Here is a 16,934-nt window from a genome sequence, read left to right on the forward strand (position 1 = left end):
AATCCTATTAAACAGCAACTGATTTTTTTTCTCTCTCTCTCTCTCTCTCTCTCTCTTGGAAACAAAATAAACATCTCTCCACAGCAGATGTCATCCTTAAAAATCTCTGCTGGCTGCTTCGCTAGCACATTGACTCCCGACATGTCAACTGTTGCTTTCGAAAGACAAATGGCACCGGATATATAACAATTAACTGAAACCTTTAATGAAAGGGGCTTCTAATGATTTTACTTATTCAATGAAATTCGATATCATCTTTAAGCTCTGACAGAGCTGTGGTTATCCCTTCCTCACCCTCTCACTGCTAGTCTCTAACTTTTTCATTGCGATCGTATCAGACTTTGACCTTGTTTGTCCTGGAAATGCCACATATCTCCTCTAATGGCCTGTCTTCCAAGGTCACAGATTTCTTTACACTATACGCTTAAGTATTGATTTGCTCTTTGTGGGTTTTTCTATTCGTTTCGCAGCCGGCACTCTCCAACCAGTGTGAAACAATTCAGCACTGCAGTTTGGTCAGCCTGCATAAGCCTCATTTCCTCTCACATCTCTCTCTGAAAATAAGGTGGCCGCGTGCAAAGGGGGTATGGAAATAAAGCAAGCGCTTCCTCGGAGCTTGTCAGAGAGCGTATACTGCACAGCATATTTCAGTTAGCATCCCGTCATTTTAAGTGGCGATACTTCGATGTTTGTGTAAGCCTGCCTTATAGAATTTAATACTCAGACAGCCATCTTGCAAAAACACAGCAGGTCCACGAAATAAGGGCTATTTCAGTGGAATAATCGCAGAATGATAGAGCTGCTGTAAATGCTGGCATTAATGCAACAGCTGTGCCGTCCATCAAATGATTATCATCGACTCTTTCTGAAGCTGTTCAAAATAGGATTTAATGGTAGTCTGTGGCTTTTAATTTGGCACACTCCACAGCAAAAAAAAAAAAAAAAAAATTCTCTAAAAGTGAATTTTTTTTTGCATGCCATAATTCAAATATGAAAACAGGACCACTCCAGGTAAAAGAGAACATCAACTGGTTTGCACTGTTAACAGAGCTCCAAGACAATGGACGTCCCAAAACAACCCCTGTGCAAGTTACTGCCAACCTGATCAAAGTAACACAGCACTAAAGAGAAAGGAAAACATCTCCAGAAAAAAAAAAAAAAATCTCAGAACTACATATACCTCAGGTGCCTTGAAAACTCATCGTACAAATGATCGATTCTCTGGCCGATCCTCAGCGCAGGGATTAAAGAAACCTCTGAAAGAGGCAGCATGCACCTGACAGACACCAGCAGTATTTTCAGCCCCTCGCTGCAATGCTACAGCCATAGAAACTTACATAGGACACCCGTACTCGCCGCCGGTGCACCAGCCCACAGCACTGCATGAAGAGGGGTGTCGCAGTCAGCGTGTGGCTTCACCGAGCTGCACTGTGCCTTGTCTTCTCATCAGAGCCACTGTCCATTTCTTCCCACCTTCGACTCCCAGGTAAGAGGCATGGGCAAATCAACACTTAGCTTCTGCCTCCTAGGTAGTCTCTAAAAACACCACCGTTCCTGCAGGCATGCCCAAACTTTCTTTCCCCTGCTTGTCTTTTTCAAGGAATTTGATATCTTCTTCAGAGAGCTGCCTATGGACCAGCAGTCTGCCACAAGTATCACTCATTTCCCTGCAGTAACTCTTGCTAACAACAACACATGGTTACGACCGGCCAGATCGTTAAGAGTTTCTTGGCAACGTTTTCACAGGAGCCAGTCTCAGCTCGGGAGATGTTCGAGCATCAGAGAACCCTGCGTTTCACGAGGCTGCAGTTTCCTGCTCCGTGCAAGGGCAGGCCTACTCCTGATGCTGCTGGTGCGCCTGCTGCTGAGAACGCTGCTGCTCCCGCGCCTGCTGTGCCATCATCGCCTCCCTCCCGACGCACGGACTGGCGGCGGCAGCGGCAGCAGCAGCAGCAACGGCAGCAGCAGCCTCGCCTCAGTGTTCCGTCTGTACCACTTTGGGCAGAGCTGGTCGGCTATTTCTCCCTCCTCCCCTGACCCTGAAAAACGATGGAGCCTCGACTTCAATTCACTCTGGATTCCTAGGACCACGGAACCACCCTCCAGACTGTCAGATGCTTTGTCTGGCAGTACGTGTTTCACAGGAACTGTAGAAAGGACCGCGGGAGTGGCCTCGGGACCCGACTCTCTCAATCACTGCTGTTAACACAGTTTTAGGTTTTGTTTCTTTGTTTCTTTGGTTTTTTTGTTTTGTTTTGTTTCTTTTCCCCTCACTGCCAAATAGTCATTTCCAACATTAAAGCACATTAAATAAACGTAACTCTGGCAAGCAAATCTGATCAGAGTCAGAGCTAATTAACTAATTAGGTAATATATCACCTATGATTTAGAGACAAGAAACTAAATAAGGCTGCCTTCCAAGCACGAGATCTTCCAAATGAATAGTCCTTGTAACCTGTGATTTATATCCTTTTCTAAAGGCACCGTTTGCAGAGACTGAGCTGATCATAACATTCTTCCTAAAGGGTTTTGTACATGTCACACCTGAAAAGATGAATTATTAAGCCATTTGGGGAGAAAACTATTCATTTGTATGATATCAACCATTCTAATGAGCAATGATTCATATAGACTTTTAGTGTGCAATGGCCTTTGATGCACATCTGACCCAATGTCTAAGTCACTCCTTAGGCCCACAGAAAGTGTAAGCTTATCAACGCTACCAACATTTCTTTAAATTCCATGATGTAAAGTAACAACTCTATATTAACAGTCTAAGAGGCTATTAAAGCTGAAAAAAGCTCCTACCTTAGTTCAATGTTCTTACTTATTTGACTAATAAAGTAATTGAGGCCCTAGATGATAAAGTGTTTTGTCTATATGTAACACTAGCAATCATATTACTAATACCTAGTAATTTACATAATTTAAATAGGCAGTAAAGTTCCCGTGGCTTTATCATATTACTAATTAATCTTCTACGTATTTGAAGGTCCAAAAGGCAAACATAGACAGACGATAGGTGGACAATAAGGTTACATTTGTGATTATATCACAAACCTAAGGTAAAAAAATATATATATATCTGAATCACACTGCAAATATACCTTTTGAAGGAAGTCCTAGAAAAAAATACTCAACATTTTATGGACCATGCAAGACATATTTCTAGTAGGTAGGATTTCAATTTGGTTTTTAAAAGAAATTTTAGTGAGAAATACAGTAAATAATATGAGAACATAAAATTCAAATTCAATTTTTTCTTAAGGACCCTTCATCGACATCTACCAGGACACATTTACTAGAATAACTGGATGAAAAAAGTAAAATAAAATTTAACTTAAAGTTAGAATACAGTGAAAACACTGGAGACGTGATCGCATCTATGATTCTGAATATGAATGTCTGCTCAGCACGGCGCTAGGTGCCGGGGATGGGAAATGAATGAATATAGGCCACATGCGCCTCCCGGCATTTATAACGAAGCAGAGGAAAAGACCACGGTTCTTAGTGCTATGAGAACGCCACTGACACAACTCTTACCTGTGCCTGGAAAGGACACTAAAAGCTTCCCAAAGGTGGGAAGTCTTGGGCCGGCCTTGATGGAGTAGGTAGAACTACGTCCAGTGGGGAATGGGTCAGGGGGTCTCCCGGGCAACCAGGTAGCAAACACAAAACCTTATACGCAGATTATACACGGAATATAAACAGAATAAATGCTGTTTGTAGAGACCATGCTAGGAGAATGTGTATAGATTAAATATGCATCATATATTGAGATGGCAGGGATATACCCAAAGTCCCTCAAACTAAACTGGGTTCTCTCCCATATCCAGTCCTTATTTATCTCTATGTCCACGGCATGTAGTACAGTAACATACACATAGTAGGTATGACAAAGATTCACAGCTATCCCCTCATTAGCCGTGTTTTACTCCACCTACAGGACCAGAAATGTGCATGTGACTACCGGGCACATAGCAGAGCCTCCCTTGCAACTTGGTACGGCCATGTGATCCTATTCTCTTCAACAGGATCAGAGCAGAAATGCTATGTGCCAACATCTCAGTCACGTTCCCCGCTCCTTCCCTCTCTCCCGTTCCTGCTGGCCTGACTGTAGATGCGCTGCCTTGAGCCGGAACCGCCAATTAAGCCAAAGGAAGCTGCACACTCGATCGGGAGAACAGAGCCACAGGCAGAAGGAGTGCGACTCCCCAGCCCTGTAGGGCTGCCAGAGTTGGCCCCGTGCTGCTTCCGTGACGACTACAACGTCAAAGAGGCAAGCTCCTCCACTGTTTGTCTCTTTTACTTTGCCCTCAGTATCGAAGCCAACCCCGTATTTTTAAAAGTGCCTTAAAGCGTTTCTGGAATGAATGATTAATACACAGAATAGAAGATGGGGAAGGAGGTGAGGGCATGGGAGAGAGAAAAAGGGAAGAGAGTTCAGGGTCGGGGGTACCGGCTGTGAAGTACCCTGAAAACCACGGCGAAGACTTCACCTTGTAGGATGTGCAGAATTATCAGAGCCACGAAATGTGAAACTATCTGTTGTTTTATTGAGGTAGTGGGGAACAAAATCTCAAGACTGTTTAGTCTAAAAAAATAAATAAGTCAGTAGTTCTAGATCAGTGAGAAATCTGAAGCTTTTGAACTTTTGTAGTTGGCAGCAATAACTGTCTACTACAAAATCAAATCAAATCAATAAAACTAGCTGTTTGGTTCATGCAGCGAAATCACAAACCTAATGAATTGTTAAATTCACTATTTTGCTGTAATGTGAGATATATTAAAACTAAAGTATTTAAAAGTGACAATGAGATGTAGGACGACAAAGCAGCCAATTCAATATAATTGTAGATAAATGCCTAAGAGGTCAATGCCAAGAAGTGTTAGAGTCTCAGAGATTTCGGAGCCGTCTCTATAAAGCATGAGAATTAATGTTGATTTACTGCTCCCTTTCTATATCACTGTTGGTTGGGAGGGAAAAAGTATACAGCAGCTATTAAGCACTGGATGAAATGCTACTATTTTTTAATTAATTTTTTTAATTGAAGAAACTATTTAAAAATTTTTCCTCCATCTACCTCCCCACTTCCCTGCCCCCCACCTCACCTTCTGGTAACTACTAGTCTATAGTCCATGTTCATGAGTCTGTTTGCTTGTCTTATTCATTTGTTACTTTTAGGTTTATATCCTACATATAAGTCATATCATGTGCTTTTTGACTTTTTCTGTCTGGCATATTTCGCTTAGCATGATTATTTCGAGGTCCATCCACGCTGTCTCAAATGGCAGTACCTCATCTCTTCTTATGGCTGAGTGATATTCCATTGTATATATGTACCACAGCTCCTTTAGCCAGTCACCTAGCGTAGGACACTTCAGTTGCTTCCATGTCCTGGCCACTGTGAATAATGCTGTTATGAACCTCAGCGTGCAAATATCTTTTTGAAGTGCTACTTTTGAGAAGAAAACTCTGACAACAAAGAATAAAACCAGATCTAGAGGAGCCTTCTGTAGCGGAACCAAAGTTTCCTCGTCAGGGCCGACTCTGCATGAGTGCTTATGGCTCAGGCACTCAAGGGCCTTATGGCTATTTCTCTGGCTCTGTTTTTAGGAAACAAGTGTCCCCTCCCTCATGGACACGCCATTCCACAGACTCGGGGCCCTCTTCCTTCAAAGGACATTGTTACAACAGCGACCTTTCAAAGCCTAATGCTAAGTGCACCAAACCTTCACCACTAACTTCGGCAAAAACAAACCAAAAAAGAACCAAGCACCTGTATTCATCCATTCCGTTAATAATATCCATGGAGTGCTTCCCACCACGTGCGTGTGTCTGCCAGGCCCCAGTGATGAAAAGATAAATAAAATAACCACGGTCCTTGACGGAAGGGGGTTAAAATCCATGGGGAAAAGACGAGTCGAATCAAATCATCACACAAACATACAAATATGAACCGGCAATGTCTTTGAAAGAAAGGACAGATTACTATGAGACTGCATAGCAAACAGACATCTTCTAGAATTAGAGGGGTCAGGAAAGGCTCTCCTGCAGGAGAGCTATTGAGCTAAGGCCTAAAGGGTGGGAAGGCATTAAGCAAACAGGGGAGAAGAGGCAGGGAGAGGAAACGTAGCAGCCGCTCCAGATGGAAAGAACGTTATTTACGAGGGCCTTTGTGGCAGAAGGGACGATGCTGTGTTTAAACAGCTGGAGGATCAAGGCAGAGGGTGAGTGGGACGAGATGAGGACAGAAAGGCAGGTGACAGGCAGCTTGGGAGGAGCTTTATACCGAGAACAGTGGGATTCTATTCACACAGCTGACAGGCATGATCAAGTCTGTATCTAGAGCTACCGAGTGTCATTCATTCAAAACAGACTCTGGTCGTGGAGCTGAAGATGGCCAGAGAGGAAGCAGGGGGACCAGCTAAGAAGCTGTTGTAATTATCCGAGTAAAAGAGGACCGTTTCTTGTACTAAGGCAGGGGAAGTACAAGGTAAGAGAAGTGGATGAATTGGTGAGATGTTTAGGAATTAAGAATAGATTAGCGCAAGTACTGAAAACAGAAAAAGAAACCCAGCGTCAAAGACATATATTCCTAAATGCTCTTCATCCTGGATATTCCCGCCCGTTAGTGGAGTCCAGTCTCATACAGCGCACAATCCATGAGGAATCTTAATTTTCTCGGCAGTTCCGGTTCGCTTCTCTTCCTGCTCGGTCTTCATTTCTCTCCTCAGAATCCTGAACATAATTTCTATCTGGCCCCTTTTACCTACTGTCAAACCCTATTTCTTTAGCCATGAAAACACTGCTCTGTTTTGTTCCTGCTTCTACAGATTAAAAAACCTCTCTTTTTCTGTCTTGTCTTTCTCACCAAGGTGTCTGCATTCTCTTATTTTTTCGGACACAACCAGGCATTTCGCCATGTACACACACAGATCACAGCAGAAATAAAATAACTACGTGCAATGTAATAGGGAGAGAAGTCATACTTTCAAAATGAGTAATAATCATGAAATGTGCGCTAGAATTAAAGGACGAGTTTAGAACATTTCGAGTTAGAGTTAGATCGCACATGCCACATTCGAACTAAAGAGAAAACTATGAAACCCTAATAAATTCCAGGTCTCTCACAGGCCAGTCATATTAAAAGAAATGCAACCCAACTACAGGAAGTAATTGAAAATCAAACCCGCCTTTGATTGCATGGTTCACAGAACGCAAGGGAGAATCCTACAACCCACTGTGACACTAAGCGAAAAACCCTTCTTCCCTCCCCATTCTCTCCTACCCTACGGCTACCTGTGGCCAGCCCTCACTTTCCGACAGGAAATCAGCAAAAAACCCCTCTGTCAATCACTCGGCTTCTGGAATCACTCTCCCTAAACCTACATCCCCCAGCTTTACAGTTGGTACATTTGCTTAATTTCGGCAGCGCTTTTTTTTTTTTTCAATCTTCTATTTTCCTCATTTCACCCAATACTCAGATTTTGAACATGGAGGGCCAGCAAATAAAACTCTGTCTCCTTTATTCCAAGTCTCCAGCTCCCCCACCTCCCAAACTTTAGGTTTTATATTACAGTGGGACAGGCAACGAGAGGATAATATTAGATGCTCACAGAAGAAGAAATACTGAATAAGTAAAGCAAAATTCTCTATCATAGGAGGTGGAGGATAAGGAAGGAGAGTGAACAGCCAAGAACATTTGTGGTTGTGCTATTTTTTTTTTCATGCCACACTAGTTTTTCAGAGGCTACATCTGATCTGCTCATTATCACTATAAGGAAATGCAACAAGTGTATACACAAATGAAAACACTGACCCCTGGGTGAGAAAAGGCGAGGCACACTGTTCGTAGCGTGACATTTCACTAACGAGTCTATGATGATAACACGATAAAATACTTCACAGTAGCTATTTCGATTTCCTGTTTGTTTGGAAAGACCGAGAAAGAGAAAACACACACTTTTGTCTCAGGTTGCCATGAAACATTCCCCATCGATTTTAGAATTCTGTGACATACGTATAAACCACATATATATTTTCTATTAACATTCCTGCCATAAAGATGGCCATCAGGATCAGTCCTACCGCTATCTGAGTAACCCTAGTATGTAATTCATTTACGAAATTGACAATTGGCCTCCTTTTGAAAATTCGTGGGCTCAAGTGGAAAGGTAAAGAATGGTAGCAAACCCTCACTGACAGTTCATATAGACTACCCTTTGATTTGCCTGAGACCCCTATGAAGTAAGTACTGCTTTTATCTTCATTTTATAAACAAAGCTATCGGGCACAAAGAAGTTAAGAGAATTGCCCAGGGAAGTGGCAGAGTCAGTTTTTCTACCTAGGAGTTGACTTCCCAGTCAGTAGTCTACCTGTGCTCTCTATGAAAGGTAAAAATTATTTTTATAAGGTGACCCTGGGGTACACAATGGTTAGTTGATTAACAAATCCAATTATACAACAGTCACTTGGTCCATCCTGAGCCACAGTCAGTCTATCTTCCAGGGGTGCTCCTACCTGGTCCCAAATCACCCTTATCTTTATACAAAACATTCCCACCCTTGAACTTCCTTTCTCTTTCTTGCAACGTCTGAAATTCTCCTAATCGGAAAACCCATTTTACATAACAAGTTATCCTCTTAGAAAAACTAAACATGTCTTACATATAGAAGCTCTAAGTCACTTGCAAAAGTTAAATTATTTAAAACCTTATTTTATTTATATTTATTTATCTAGCTATTCCTCTCATCTTGTTTCAGAAGTAACTTAAGACAATTTATAAGAATAAATTTTAAAATCACTTTTAAATAGCATGAAATAAAAAAAAAAGATATCAAAAGAAAAAAAGTAACAAAGATGGGGATATAAAATGGAGGCAGAAATGAGGATTGAAACACATCCCTAATAATTGATGCGCTTCCTACAAATGAGCCACACATTTGGCTCTAAGCTTTCTAGCAGCCAACTCAAAAAGGGAAACTCAGTCACTTATATAATTTACTGTCCACAAGCTTAAAATAAACCAAATGCTGAGAAGAATGAATGCTAGACACTGAATTCTCCTGGAGGTTCCCACAAAAAGGAACATCCTGTCAAGTGATAAACACTCCTGCCCAAATGACCTCCTTACGGTAAATGCCACAATGGTTTTTAAAGAGCTGCTTCTGAGACTGACCTTCCTGGAAGCTAAGTTTCACACCACAGAGGCATTCAGGAAAACAATCCTGGGGGAGTGAAGAGAGGATGGCTGAGACAAAATATCCAGTTCCTTAAAGGTTTGGCTTGACCCACAAGTAATAAAAGCAACAATGATCATGAAAAAAGCCAGCATTTACTGATGCAGGCACTGAGGAAGCGCTTTTCCTTGAATCTTCGTACCAGCTACTAAGACGCTACTGTTATTATTCATCCCTGGGTTACGAACAAGGAAACAGACTTGAGAGTTTAGCAACTCAGACAAGTCAGAAGTAGGATTTGAACGCAGATCTCTTGAACTCTAAAGCTCTTGTTCCCAAACACTAGGCCTCCAGAGTTCTGTTTTTGTTGTTGTTGTTTTTAATGTTGATTTATTTTACCAAAATGAAATGTTTATTTCCCAAGAACATACAATTTAACAAAACCGGCTTCATACGAGTTGACATTAATTAGTACAGGAAAGAAAAATAGGAAAAACGTGCTAAAAATGCATCTGTTGAATATGGTTTCAGAAGATAATCCTCCTAAATGTCTGAAAAACTGCTGGTCAGGTGCTGTCTAATATGGTCCAGGGCTTCAGAGTTTTAGACAGTGATAGACTCTGTGTCCTTCAAACAAATCCACTGAATACTGCTTTTAATCGATGACTTTCTTATAAATATTAAATAACAATGACCTTAAGACTGATTTTATGTGGGTAGTTCAACAAAGATTCATCTGATTTACCAATAATCCAGCTGGAAATACCATGGAAGGTAAGAACACTTAAGGCCAACCCACCTTGGTTTTACACTTGTTAAAATAAATGGCTTTTCTTCTGAATACTTAATTACCATGGAGAAATTGCAGAGGATAGGAAGAGGAGGAGGTAGGTGGCTTCAGTGAACGGACACTTTGGGAATAAGAACAGAGCTGGGAGGGAGTTGGACCGTAAGTCTCTATGGTATCGGGTCTTAGGATGAGAGCTTAAGATGGCAGAGATGAGAAATAGAAACAGAGGAAGCCAAAGATAAATGCTGTGCAGTTCAAAAACAATTTGCTTTGGTTTGGGTTCTACATTGAAGTTCCCACGAGGGTCACGAGTATCTGGATATCTTAAATCTTAAATCTTGAGTCTGTCTAAGAGTGAAAGACTATTTCATCGTCATTGCTAAAGAACTCTCCATGCATAGAATGGACAAAAACATGAGATAAAACTGAAGGTGAGCGGACTGGCCTGAGGGACGAGTTAGAATGATGTGGTAAAATAGTCAAACACGAATTGCCTTGTGGCATGTTATTAAACTGTCCAATCTTCACATTTCTTTAAAATGTTTTTGGAAGCTCAGACATGAAGAAGAGCTGAAAAGGACAGCCAAGTGTTTATTTGTACGCATTTTAGGAGAAACGGAACTATATCAAAAATTACTAAATCTACGTTAGAAGAGATGCTTGAAATCACTTAGTAAACCATCTAAAAAAGAGACTACTACACTAAGTATTGATATCACTTTGCTTTCATTTTACATTTTATATTGCATAATGTGCTTTTTTAGTTTATCTTATCTTCAAAGGAAAGCATGTGTTATTCTTTTTTTCTTCTTGATAGGAAGTTGAGTGTTTTCAGATTAATTAATTTAGATGATGAAAGAATTGCTTTAATAGGCTCCATTTAATTCTTGAAGATTACTGGCTATCTCCTGCGTATGGGGCACTCTTGGTGGACGTCAGCCAACAAGAGATGAAAATTGCCCTGGGTGGGGGGCTGGGGAAGGTAGCAAAGACTTTGTATATCAACACTTGAGAAAGACTTTATATACTTCCACAAAATCCCAAAATTTCTATTTAAAAACAAAGGAAGAAAAAAACATTTAGGGCCAAATTCTATATAGATTCTGTTAAGAATCTGTTGAGACTTCCATGAAAATATTCTCCCAGATTCCAAACTTTCTGTTTTCTACTAATCTCAAGTCTGAGAACAAACTGATATTTTTACTCTTTCTGGACCCTTTTCAAAATATGTTATTAGTACCATGTTTTATAGGGTTTCAATATTGGTTGTTTGGTTAAATAAATAGATGAATAAATATCCTTCAATATTCCTTGACATTGCAAACACCAGCCCAAAGTCTAGGCATTAAGAATAATATACAAAACAAATTTAATGAGATAAGTATCCCATTTAAGAAAACAAATGCAAAAAAATCAAAAAGAAAGAATGGCTTTCATATTAAAAAATAGAGAATAGGCAAAAATGAATCGGTAATGGAGAATTTTTAAAAAGCCTAAAATTTGACATGTTAGTACATAAAAAGTACAGGAAAAACTTTATCCATTAAGACAGTTGGTTAGACATTTGTCTAATGCTGAATTACCTAACCAGGTAAAAATACTAAAACTCTGGAGATAGATGAGGGAAGAAATGCAAAACTGATATTGAAGAATAAGGCCTTGGGTAAAGACAAACTAAATTGAGGTCGCTGGCCTAAGCTAAGACTTAGCTGCTTAAGTTTCTCATTCATTCAACAAATATTTCTTGAGTGCCTTCTATGTATCAGGCCTAGTTTTAGACACTGAAGACACAGTAGTGAACAATTCAGAATCTCTACATCATGGAACCAGGCAGACAATGGAGACAAAAGCATATATTAAATTTTAATTACTAAATTATCAATATCAGTTCATATTAAATAATTAATATTTAAAAGTGTCCACGTGTACATTTTCTGCATTGGGCAAAGGGGATTCAGAATGACGGACAGGAAGGGGTGTTTCTATTTTACACAAGCTGGTCGGGGAAAGCCTTTCAGAAAGCCGATCTTTGAACAGAATGAAGTGAGGAAGTGAAATAAGTGGCTATCTAGGGAAATAAAAATCCAGGCAAATGCTCTGAGAGGGAACGTATCTGGCCCATGGGAATAGAAGTAAGAAGGTGCCTGTCACTGGAACTGGTGAGTGGCCAGTGGTTTCATCATTTAGGGTTTTTAGGTCACCGTAAGGACTGGATTTTATTCCAGTTGTAAAGAAGAGCCAGCCCTTGGGGCGGGGGAGTGGCTTTAGAAAGAACACATGCTTTGATTTACATCCTCGAAGCGGCATTCTGTCTGCTAGAGAGACCACGAGAAACTAAGATGGCTGCAGAGAGATCATTTCTGAGACTACGGCCATAGTTCAGGCGAGAGAGAGGGGCTTTGTCAAAGGCATCAGAGGGAGGAAATCCTGAGAAGCAGTAGGATTCTGGATATGTTTTAAAGTCAGAGGTGACAGAATTGACCTATAGGTGGAGGTGGTGTTGGAAAGAGAGAAAGTCAGGAATGATCCCAGTTTGGGGAGGGGACAGACGAGGGCCGAACCACTTTGTGAATTATAGTTCCTCTTACTGAAGGGGTACACTTGGAGGAGAGAACAGAAAAATACTTTTCAGGGGGGTAGTAATTTTGAGAGTAGGATACTAACATGGAGATGTGAAGAAGGCATTTTAGTATATGATTCCAGCATATAGTCTTTAAACCATGAGCTTCCGTGAAATTCCCTAGAGAAATATGGACAGAGAAGAGGTCTGGAAACTGATTCCTGAGCATCCCACCATTTGGAAGGAGGGAGAAAACTAGGAGAGTGTGATATCCTTCAGGAACAGGAAGTGACTTGCTCTTTCCAATCCCAGCGTGAGGTCAAGTTTGATGCGCCCAGAGAGCTGGACACCAGATCTGGTCAGGTGGAGGCCACCGAAACATGTAACTGCAGTGAATTCCATGGAGGGACTAGGTCCGAAGTCTGATTGAAATAAGTTTGGTCCAATGAGGGAGGGAAACTTGATACAAAGAGTAGAGAGTTTTTCCAAGATTTTTGTCTAGCAAAGAGTAGGAGAAAAAATAAAGTCACAATCGGATGTGAGAATAAGGCATTTTCCTTGAATGGGAAGTATTACAGGAAAGAGTGTGGGGGCGGGGAGTGGATGATGCTTTAAACGACACTATGGATAATTGTAGGAGCAAAGTCCTTGGTTGGGCCAAAAGGAATGGAGCCCCATGTACAAGCGAAGTGGTTGGGATGGACTCTCAGGCGGTTCGCCCACTCTGACAGGAAGGAGGGCAGAAGATATGGGTGCCGGCGGGTACCTTTAACGGTCATGGGAGCAGTAGGAAGGTCTTTTTGAAGAGTTGCTACGTTCTCAGATGGGATTAGAAGAAGAAAGTTTATTAACTGAGGAAGAGACGAAGGGAGAATGTGTTGGGGGTTGAGGACAAGGGAGAAGGCATGAAAGAGTCATCTCAGGATGATCAGGCGGAACGACCGGAGAAATTGGATTAATAGGCATACTGAGGGCAGGTTGACATTTGTGGTCATGAGCTTAAAGAAAAATAGTTCCCATGGTTGGTGGTATTTTCCCACACCACGTTCATCTTTTCGAGTACAAGGACAAAGTCGAGGATAGATTTAACCTGGCTTGCGACTTCCTAGGAATACTGGACAGAGGCGAAGAGAAGCGGAGAGTTGAGAACGTATTATTCATGGATACTGCAACCTGAACAGAGTACAGAGGGACATGAGGACAAAGGTCTTGGTGACGAAGACATAAAATTAAACAGCAAACATCAAGAAAATTTGGAGATCAATTTCAGATACGTCAAATGAGGTCCAAAGACATTTTTTTTTTCTAACATGTCTTCAAAAGACGTTCATCTTCTCATAATGTTATAATAATGACAGGGAGACATGGAGGCAAAGGAATGGATGAGATAATCTCCATTTTTCTTGTCCTGTCTGACTGAATTAGTTCAAAACACTACAAGAATGATAGATGCCACGGGAAAACAATCTTCTCAAATTTGAGATCAGTAAGACGAGAACTTTGGGGAGAGTCATCTTGTTAGAGATAAAGTACTTTAAAAAAAAAAAAGTGTATTTGCCCATTCTTTTAATTATCGGACCACAGAAGTATTTTATTTTTCTGATTTAAGAAGCAGACAGTTCCAAAGGTAAAATAATTGAACCATAAATTTTCCTTTTTGAAAGATCCAACTCATTATGGTTGATATAAACATTTTTTTTTTCCTCCCTTCTAAAAAACAGTTCGTTTGGGTCTCGCCATCATCTTAATTGGCACTGGAGAAGCAAAGCTTTTCGAATAAATTGCTAAGCTTAAGCTTATACATTTGAATATCACTTTTCTCATTTGGTCAATTCATTTCAGAAAGTACCAAGAGATGTATCCTAAATCTCAGCACAGTTTTTCTAAAGGTGCGATGGAAAAGAAAAACAATCATTTGATATCTGGAATCCCTGACAATCTTCCTATATCATACACCTCATGTCCCAAATTAGGCAATTCTAAGGAAAACTATAACATTTACTTTTCTGCTCCTTGGTTCTTTTTGGCTTAGTATGGGGGGGGGGGGGGAGAGGGGAAGCAAAATTAGGCTTGAATGTTCCTTTACTGGAAGTTGGTGTTGGAAAAGGGGATCTAGGGGGTCGAAGGGATTTAGGGGCCCAACAAGGAAAAAGACATGCCCTTGAGGTGACGATGACATGCACGAACTCTGCTAGGTCACTGACATATTCGCATGGGGGTGGGGGCTATACATCTCAGCAGGCGTTTGTCAGGAGGCTATGGCACACAGAGGTGGTTACTCAGAAGAGGACGACAACTAAGGGGAGAGGAGAAAGGACGAGGGATGTCGGTGATGTCTCCCACCGCTAGGAGGAGAACCCCCTCCAAGTAAGATCCTGAAGGGGCCTTAGCAGCTTGGGGCCTTGGAACCACAAGGCTGGATCTTATCTACAGCCTGCAGATGTGGGGTGAGATTTCGTGGCTATGCAAAGCAGGCAGGCTCTGAGGGCTACAAAAAATCTGCTTGTTTGGGCTCTGTTTAAAACAATCGGATGTTTAAAATTTTAACTTTGGCACCAGTCAGCTTTTGAGCTAACACATTTCAGCCCTCGGTGAAGAAATAAACAATCTAGGAGCCAATACGCAGAGGGCAACTTTGGCTCATTTATGTAACAGAGGAAGTAGAGAAAATATTGCAAAAAAAAAAATTGTTTTTTAAAGAAATAAAGAGAAGCCTATTGGGTCTCCTTTTACATGTCTGACATTCCCTGAGATTATAATAATTACAATAATAGTTTAACATTTATGCTGTGATTACTATGTACTAAACACTTCATATGTCTTCTTTTAATTTTCATACCAATCCCTTAACCTAATCTTTTCGTACCCATTTACTGCATGGGACAACTGAGCCCAGAGAGGTTGCTTAACTGGCTTAAGCTCACACAGCTAGAGGAAGTGGAGCCAGGCTTCGATGCTCGGGGGTCTAAATGGAGGGATGGTGTGATTAACCACCAGAGCATCCAGCCTTCTTTCATCTAAGGCTTTCCACCCTGCCCAGGGACCCAGGGAAGCACAGCAGTTTCTGACCTACAGCCGTTCTCTGCATTCTCAGAATGAAACAGCCCACAGAAGATCCTTCCTGAAGATTCCTCCTAGTGGCACAGTGAATGCTCGCTCTGCGCATCTTCCCCCACACCCAGCATTGACCCAACAATGTCGATGGATGGCTTCCCATTCCCCATTCATATGACATCTATGCAAATTCGAGAGCAGGGTCAGAATAAGAATAAATGAAAGTTCTTGTTGTATAAAGGAAAGTAGGAATGCTTCTGACGCCAGACCTTCAGCTCCTTGATATTTTGTATCTCTCTTAAAGTAGAATTTGATGCTCTTCCATAGAATACACCTCACTGGGGAGAGGACACTTAGTAGCAGTCGACCTCACTTCCTAAAGAAATTACAGTAACTCTGTGCCTATTTCCAAATATCAAACACATTTTGCATTGTTTCAGCAAAAATAAAAATGAGTACAGGTACATTGCGATATTTCTTCCAGCAACACTATCCTGGTTCTCCAGACGGGGGCGGTTTCACACTGCACATGGTTGTATTTATTTCCTACAGCCATATAACAAATTGCCTCAAACCACCGCAGACTGATTCTCTTACAATAGTTAGAAGTCCAAAATGAGTCTCACTGGGAAGATATAGCTGGACACTCTAGGAGTGAATCTGCTTCCTTGCCTTTTGCAGTCTTTAGAGGCTGCTGTATCCCCTTGGCTTCTGGTCCCTTCCATCTTCAAAGCCAGCGATCACATCCCTGTGACCTCTGCTTTTGTCCTGATCTGATTCTGATTCTCCCGTCTCTTTCCCTTCTAAGGACCCCTGCAATGATATTGGGTCTACTTGGATAAATCCAGGATGATCTTCTCAGCTCAAGATCCTTAATGAAATCACAACGGCAAAGTTCCTTTACCATGTAAGGTAACATATTCGTGGGTTCCAGCAATTCGGATGTGGACTTTTTTGAGAGGCCATCTGTCAGTCCCCCACACCTGTGTGTACTGGGTAAGGAGCCATTTCTCTCTGTGAACGCTTCTCTACTGAACCCTAACAAACTTCAAGTCCTCCTACCTGAGGTCGACAAAATAATCAGGAAGGAGGTTCACAGATTTGAAATTAACAAATGAGATCAAAACTACCAGACAAAGCTGCTGAGGTGCATGTAACAGACATTCCCACCACGAGCAAGAATCGGTAGTACGTTTCATATGAATATGCAGAACAACTTTTCATGAGACTATGATGCACATTAGAAAAAGTCATAGAGTTCAGGGACCTCCCCCAACCCAGTCACTGACATAGAGGAGTTTGGACATGGTTTAATGATTCTAATTTTCATTTTAAAATATTTGTGTT

At 41.2% G+C, this 16,934-nt stretch overlaps 1 protein-coding gene across 8 annotated transcripts in view; it reads right to left on the bottom strand.

Annotated features, from left to right (window-relative positions):
• The window catches only part of CACNB2 (calcium voltage-gated channel auxiliary subunit beta 2), a 315,479-nt gene that overhangs the window by 215,933 nt on the left and 82,612 nt on the right, over positions 1–16,934 (bottom strand). Inside the window, exon 1 of one of the 8 annotated variants that reach the window (XM_016150614.2) lies at positions 1,338–5,072. The exons of 6 other annotated variants lie outside the window; for them this stretch is intronic. In XM_016150614.2, coding sequence (XP_016006100.2) covers positions 1,338–1,385 — 48 coding nt within the window. In that variant the 5' untranslated portion in view covers positions 1,386–5,072. Of the gene's footprint in view, positions 1–1,337; positions 5,073–16,934 lie in introns of those variants that run through there. One more of the 8 variants, XM_016150609.2, reaches the window with a different exon arrangement.

The sequence above is a fragment of the Rousettus aegyptiacus genome, unplaced genomic scaffold (genome assembly GCF_014176215.1).
Source record: "Rousettus aegyptiacus isolate mRouAeg1 unplaced genomic scaffold, mRouAeg1.p scaffold_m13_p_10, whole genome shotgun sequence".
Classification (NCBI taxonomy): Eukaryota; Metazoa; Chordata; class Mammalia; order Chiroptera; family Pteropodidae; genus Rousettus; species Rousettus aegyptiacus.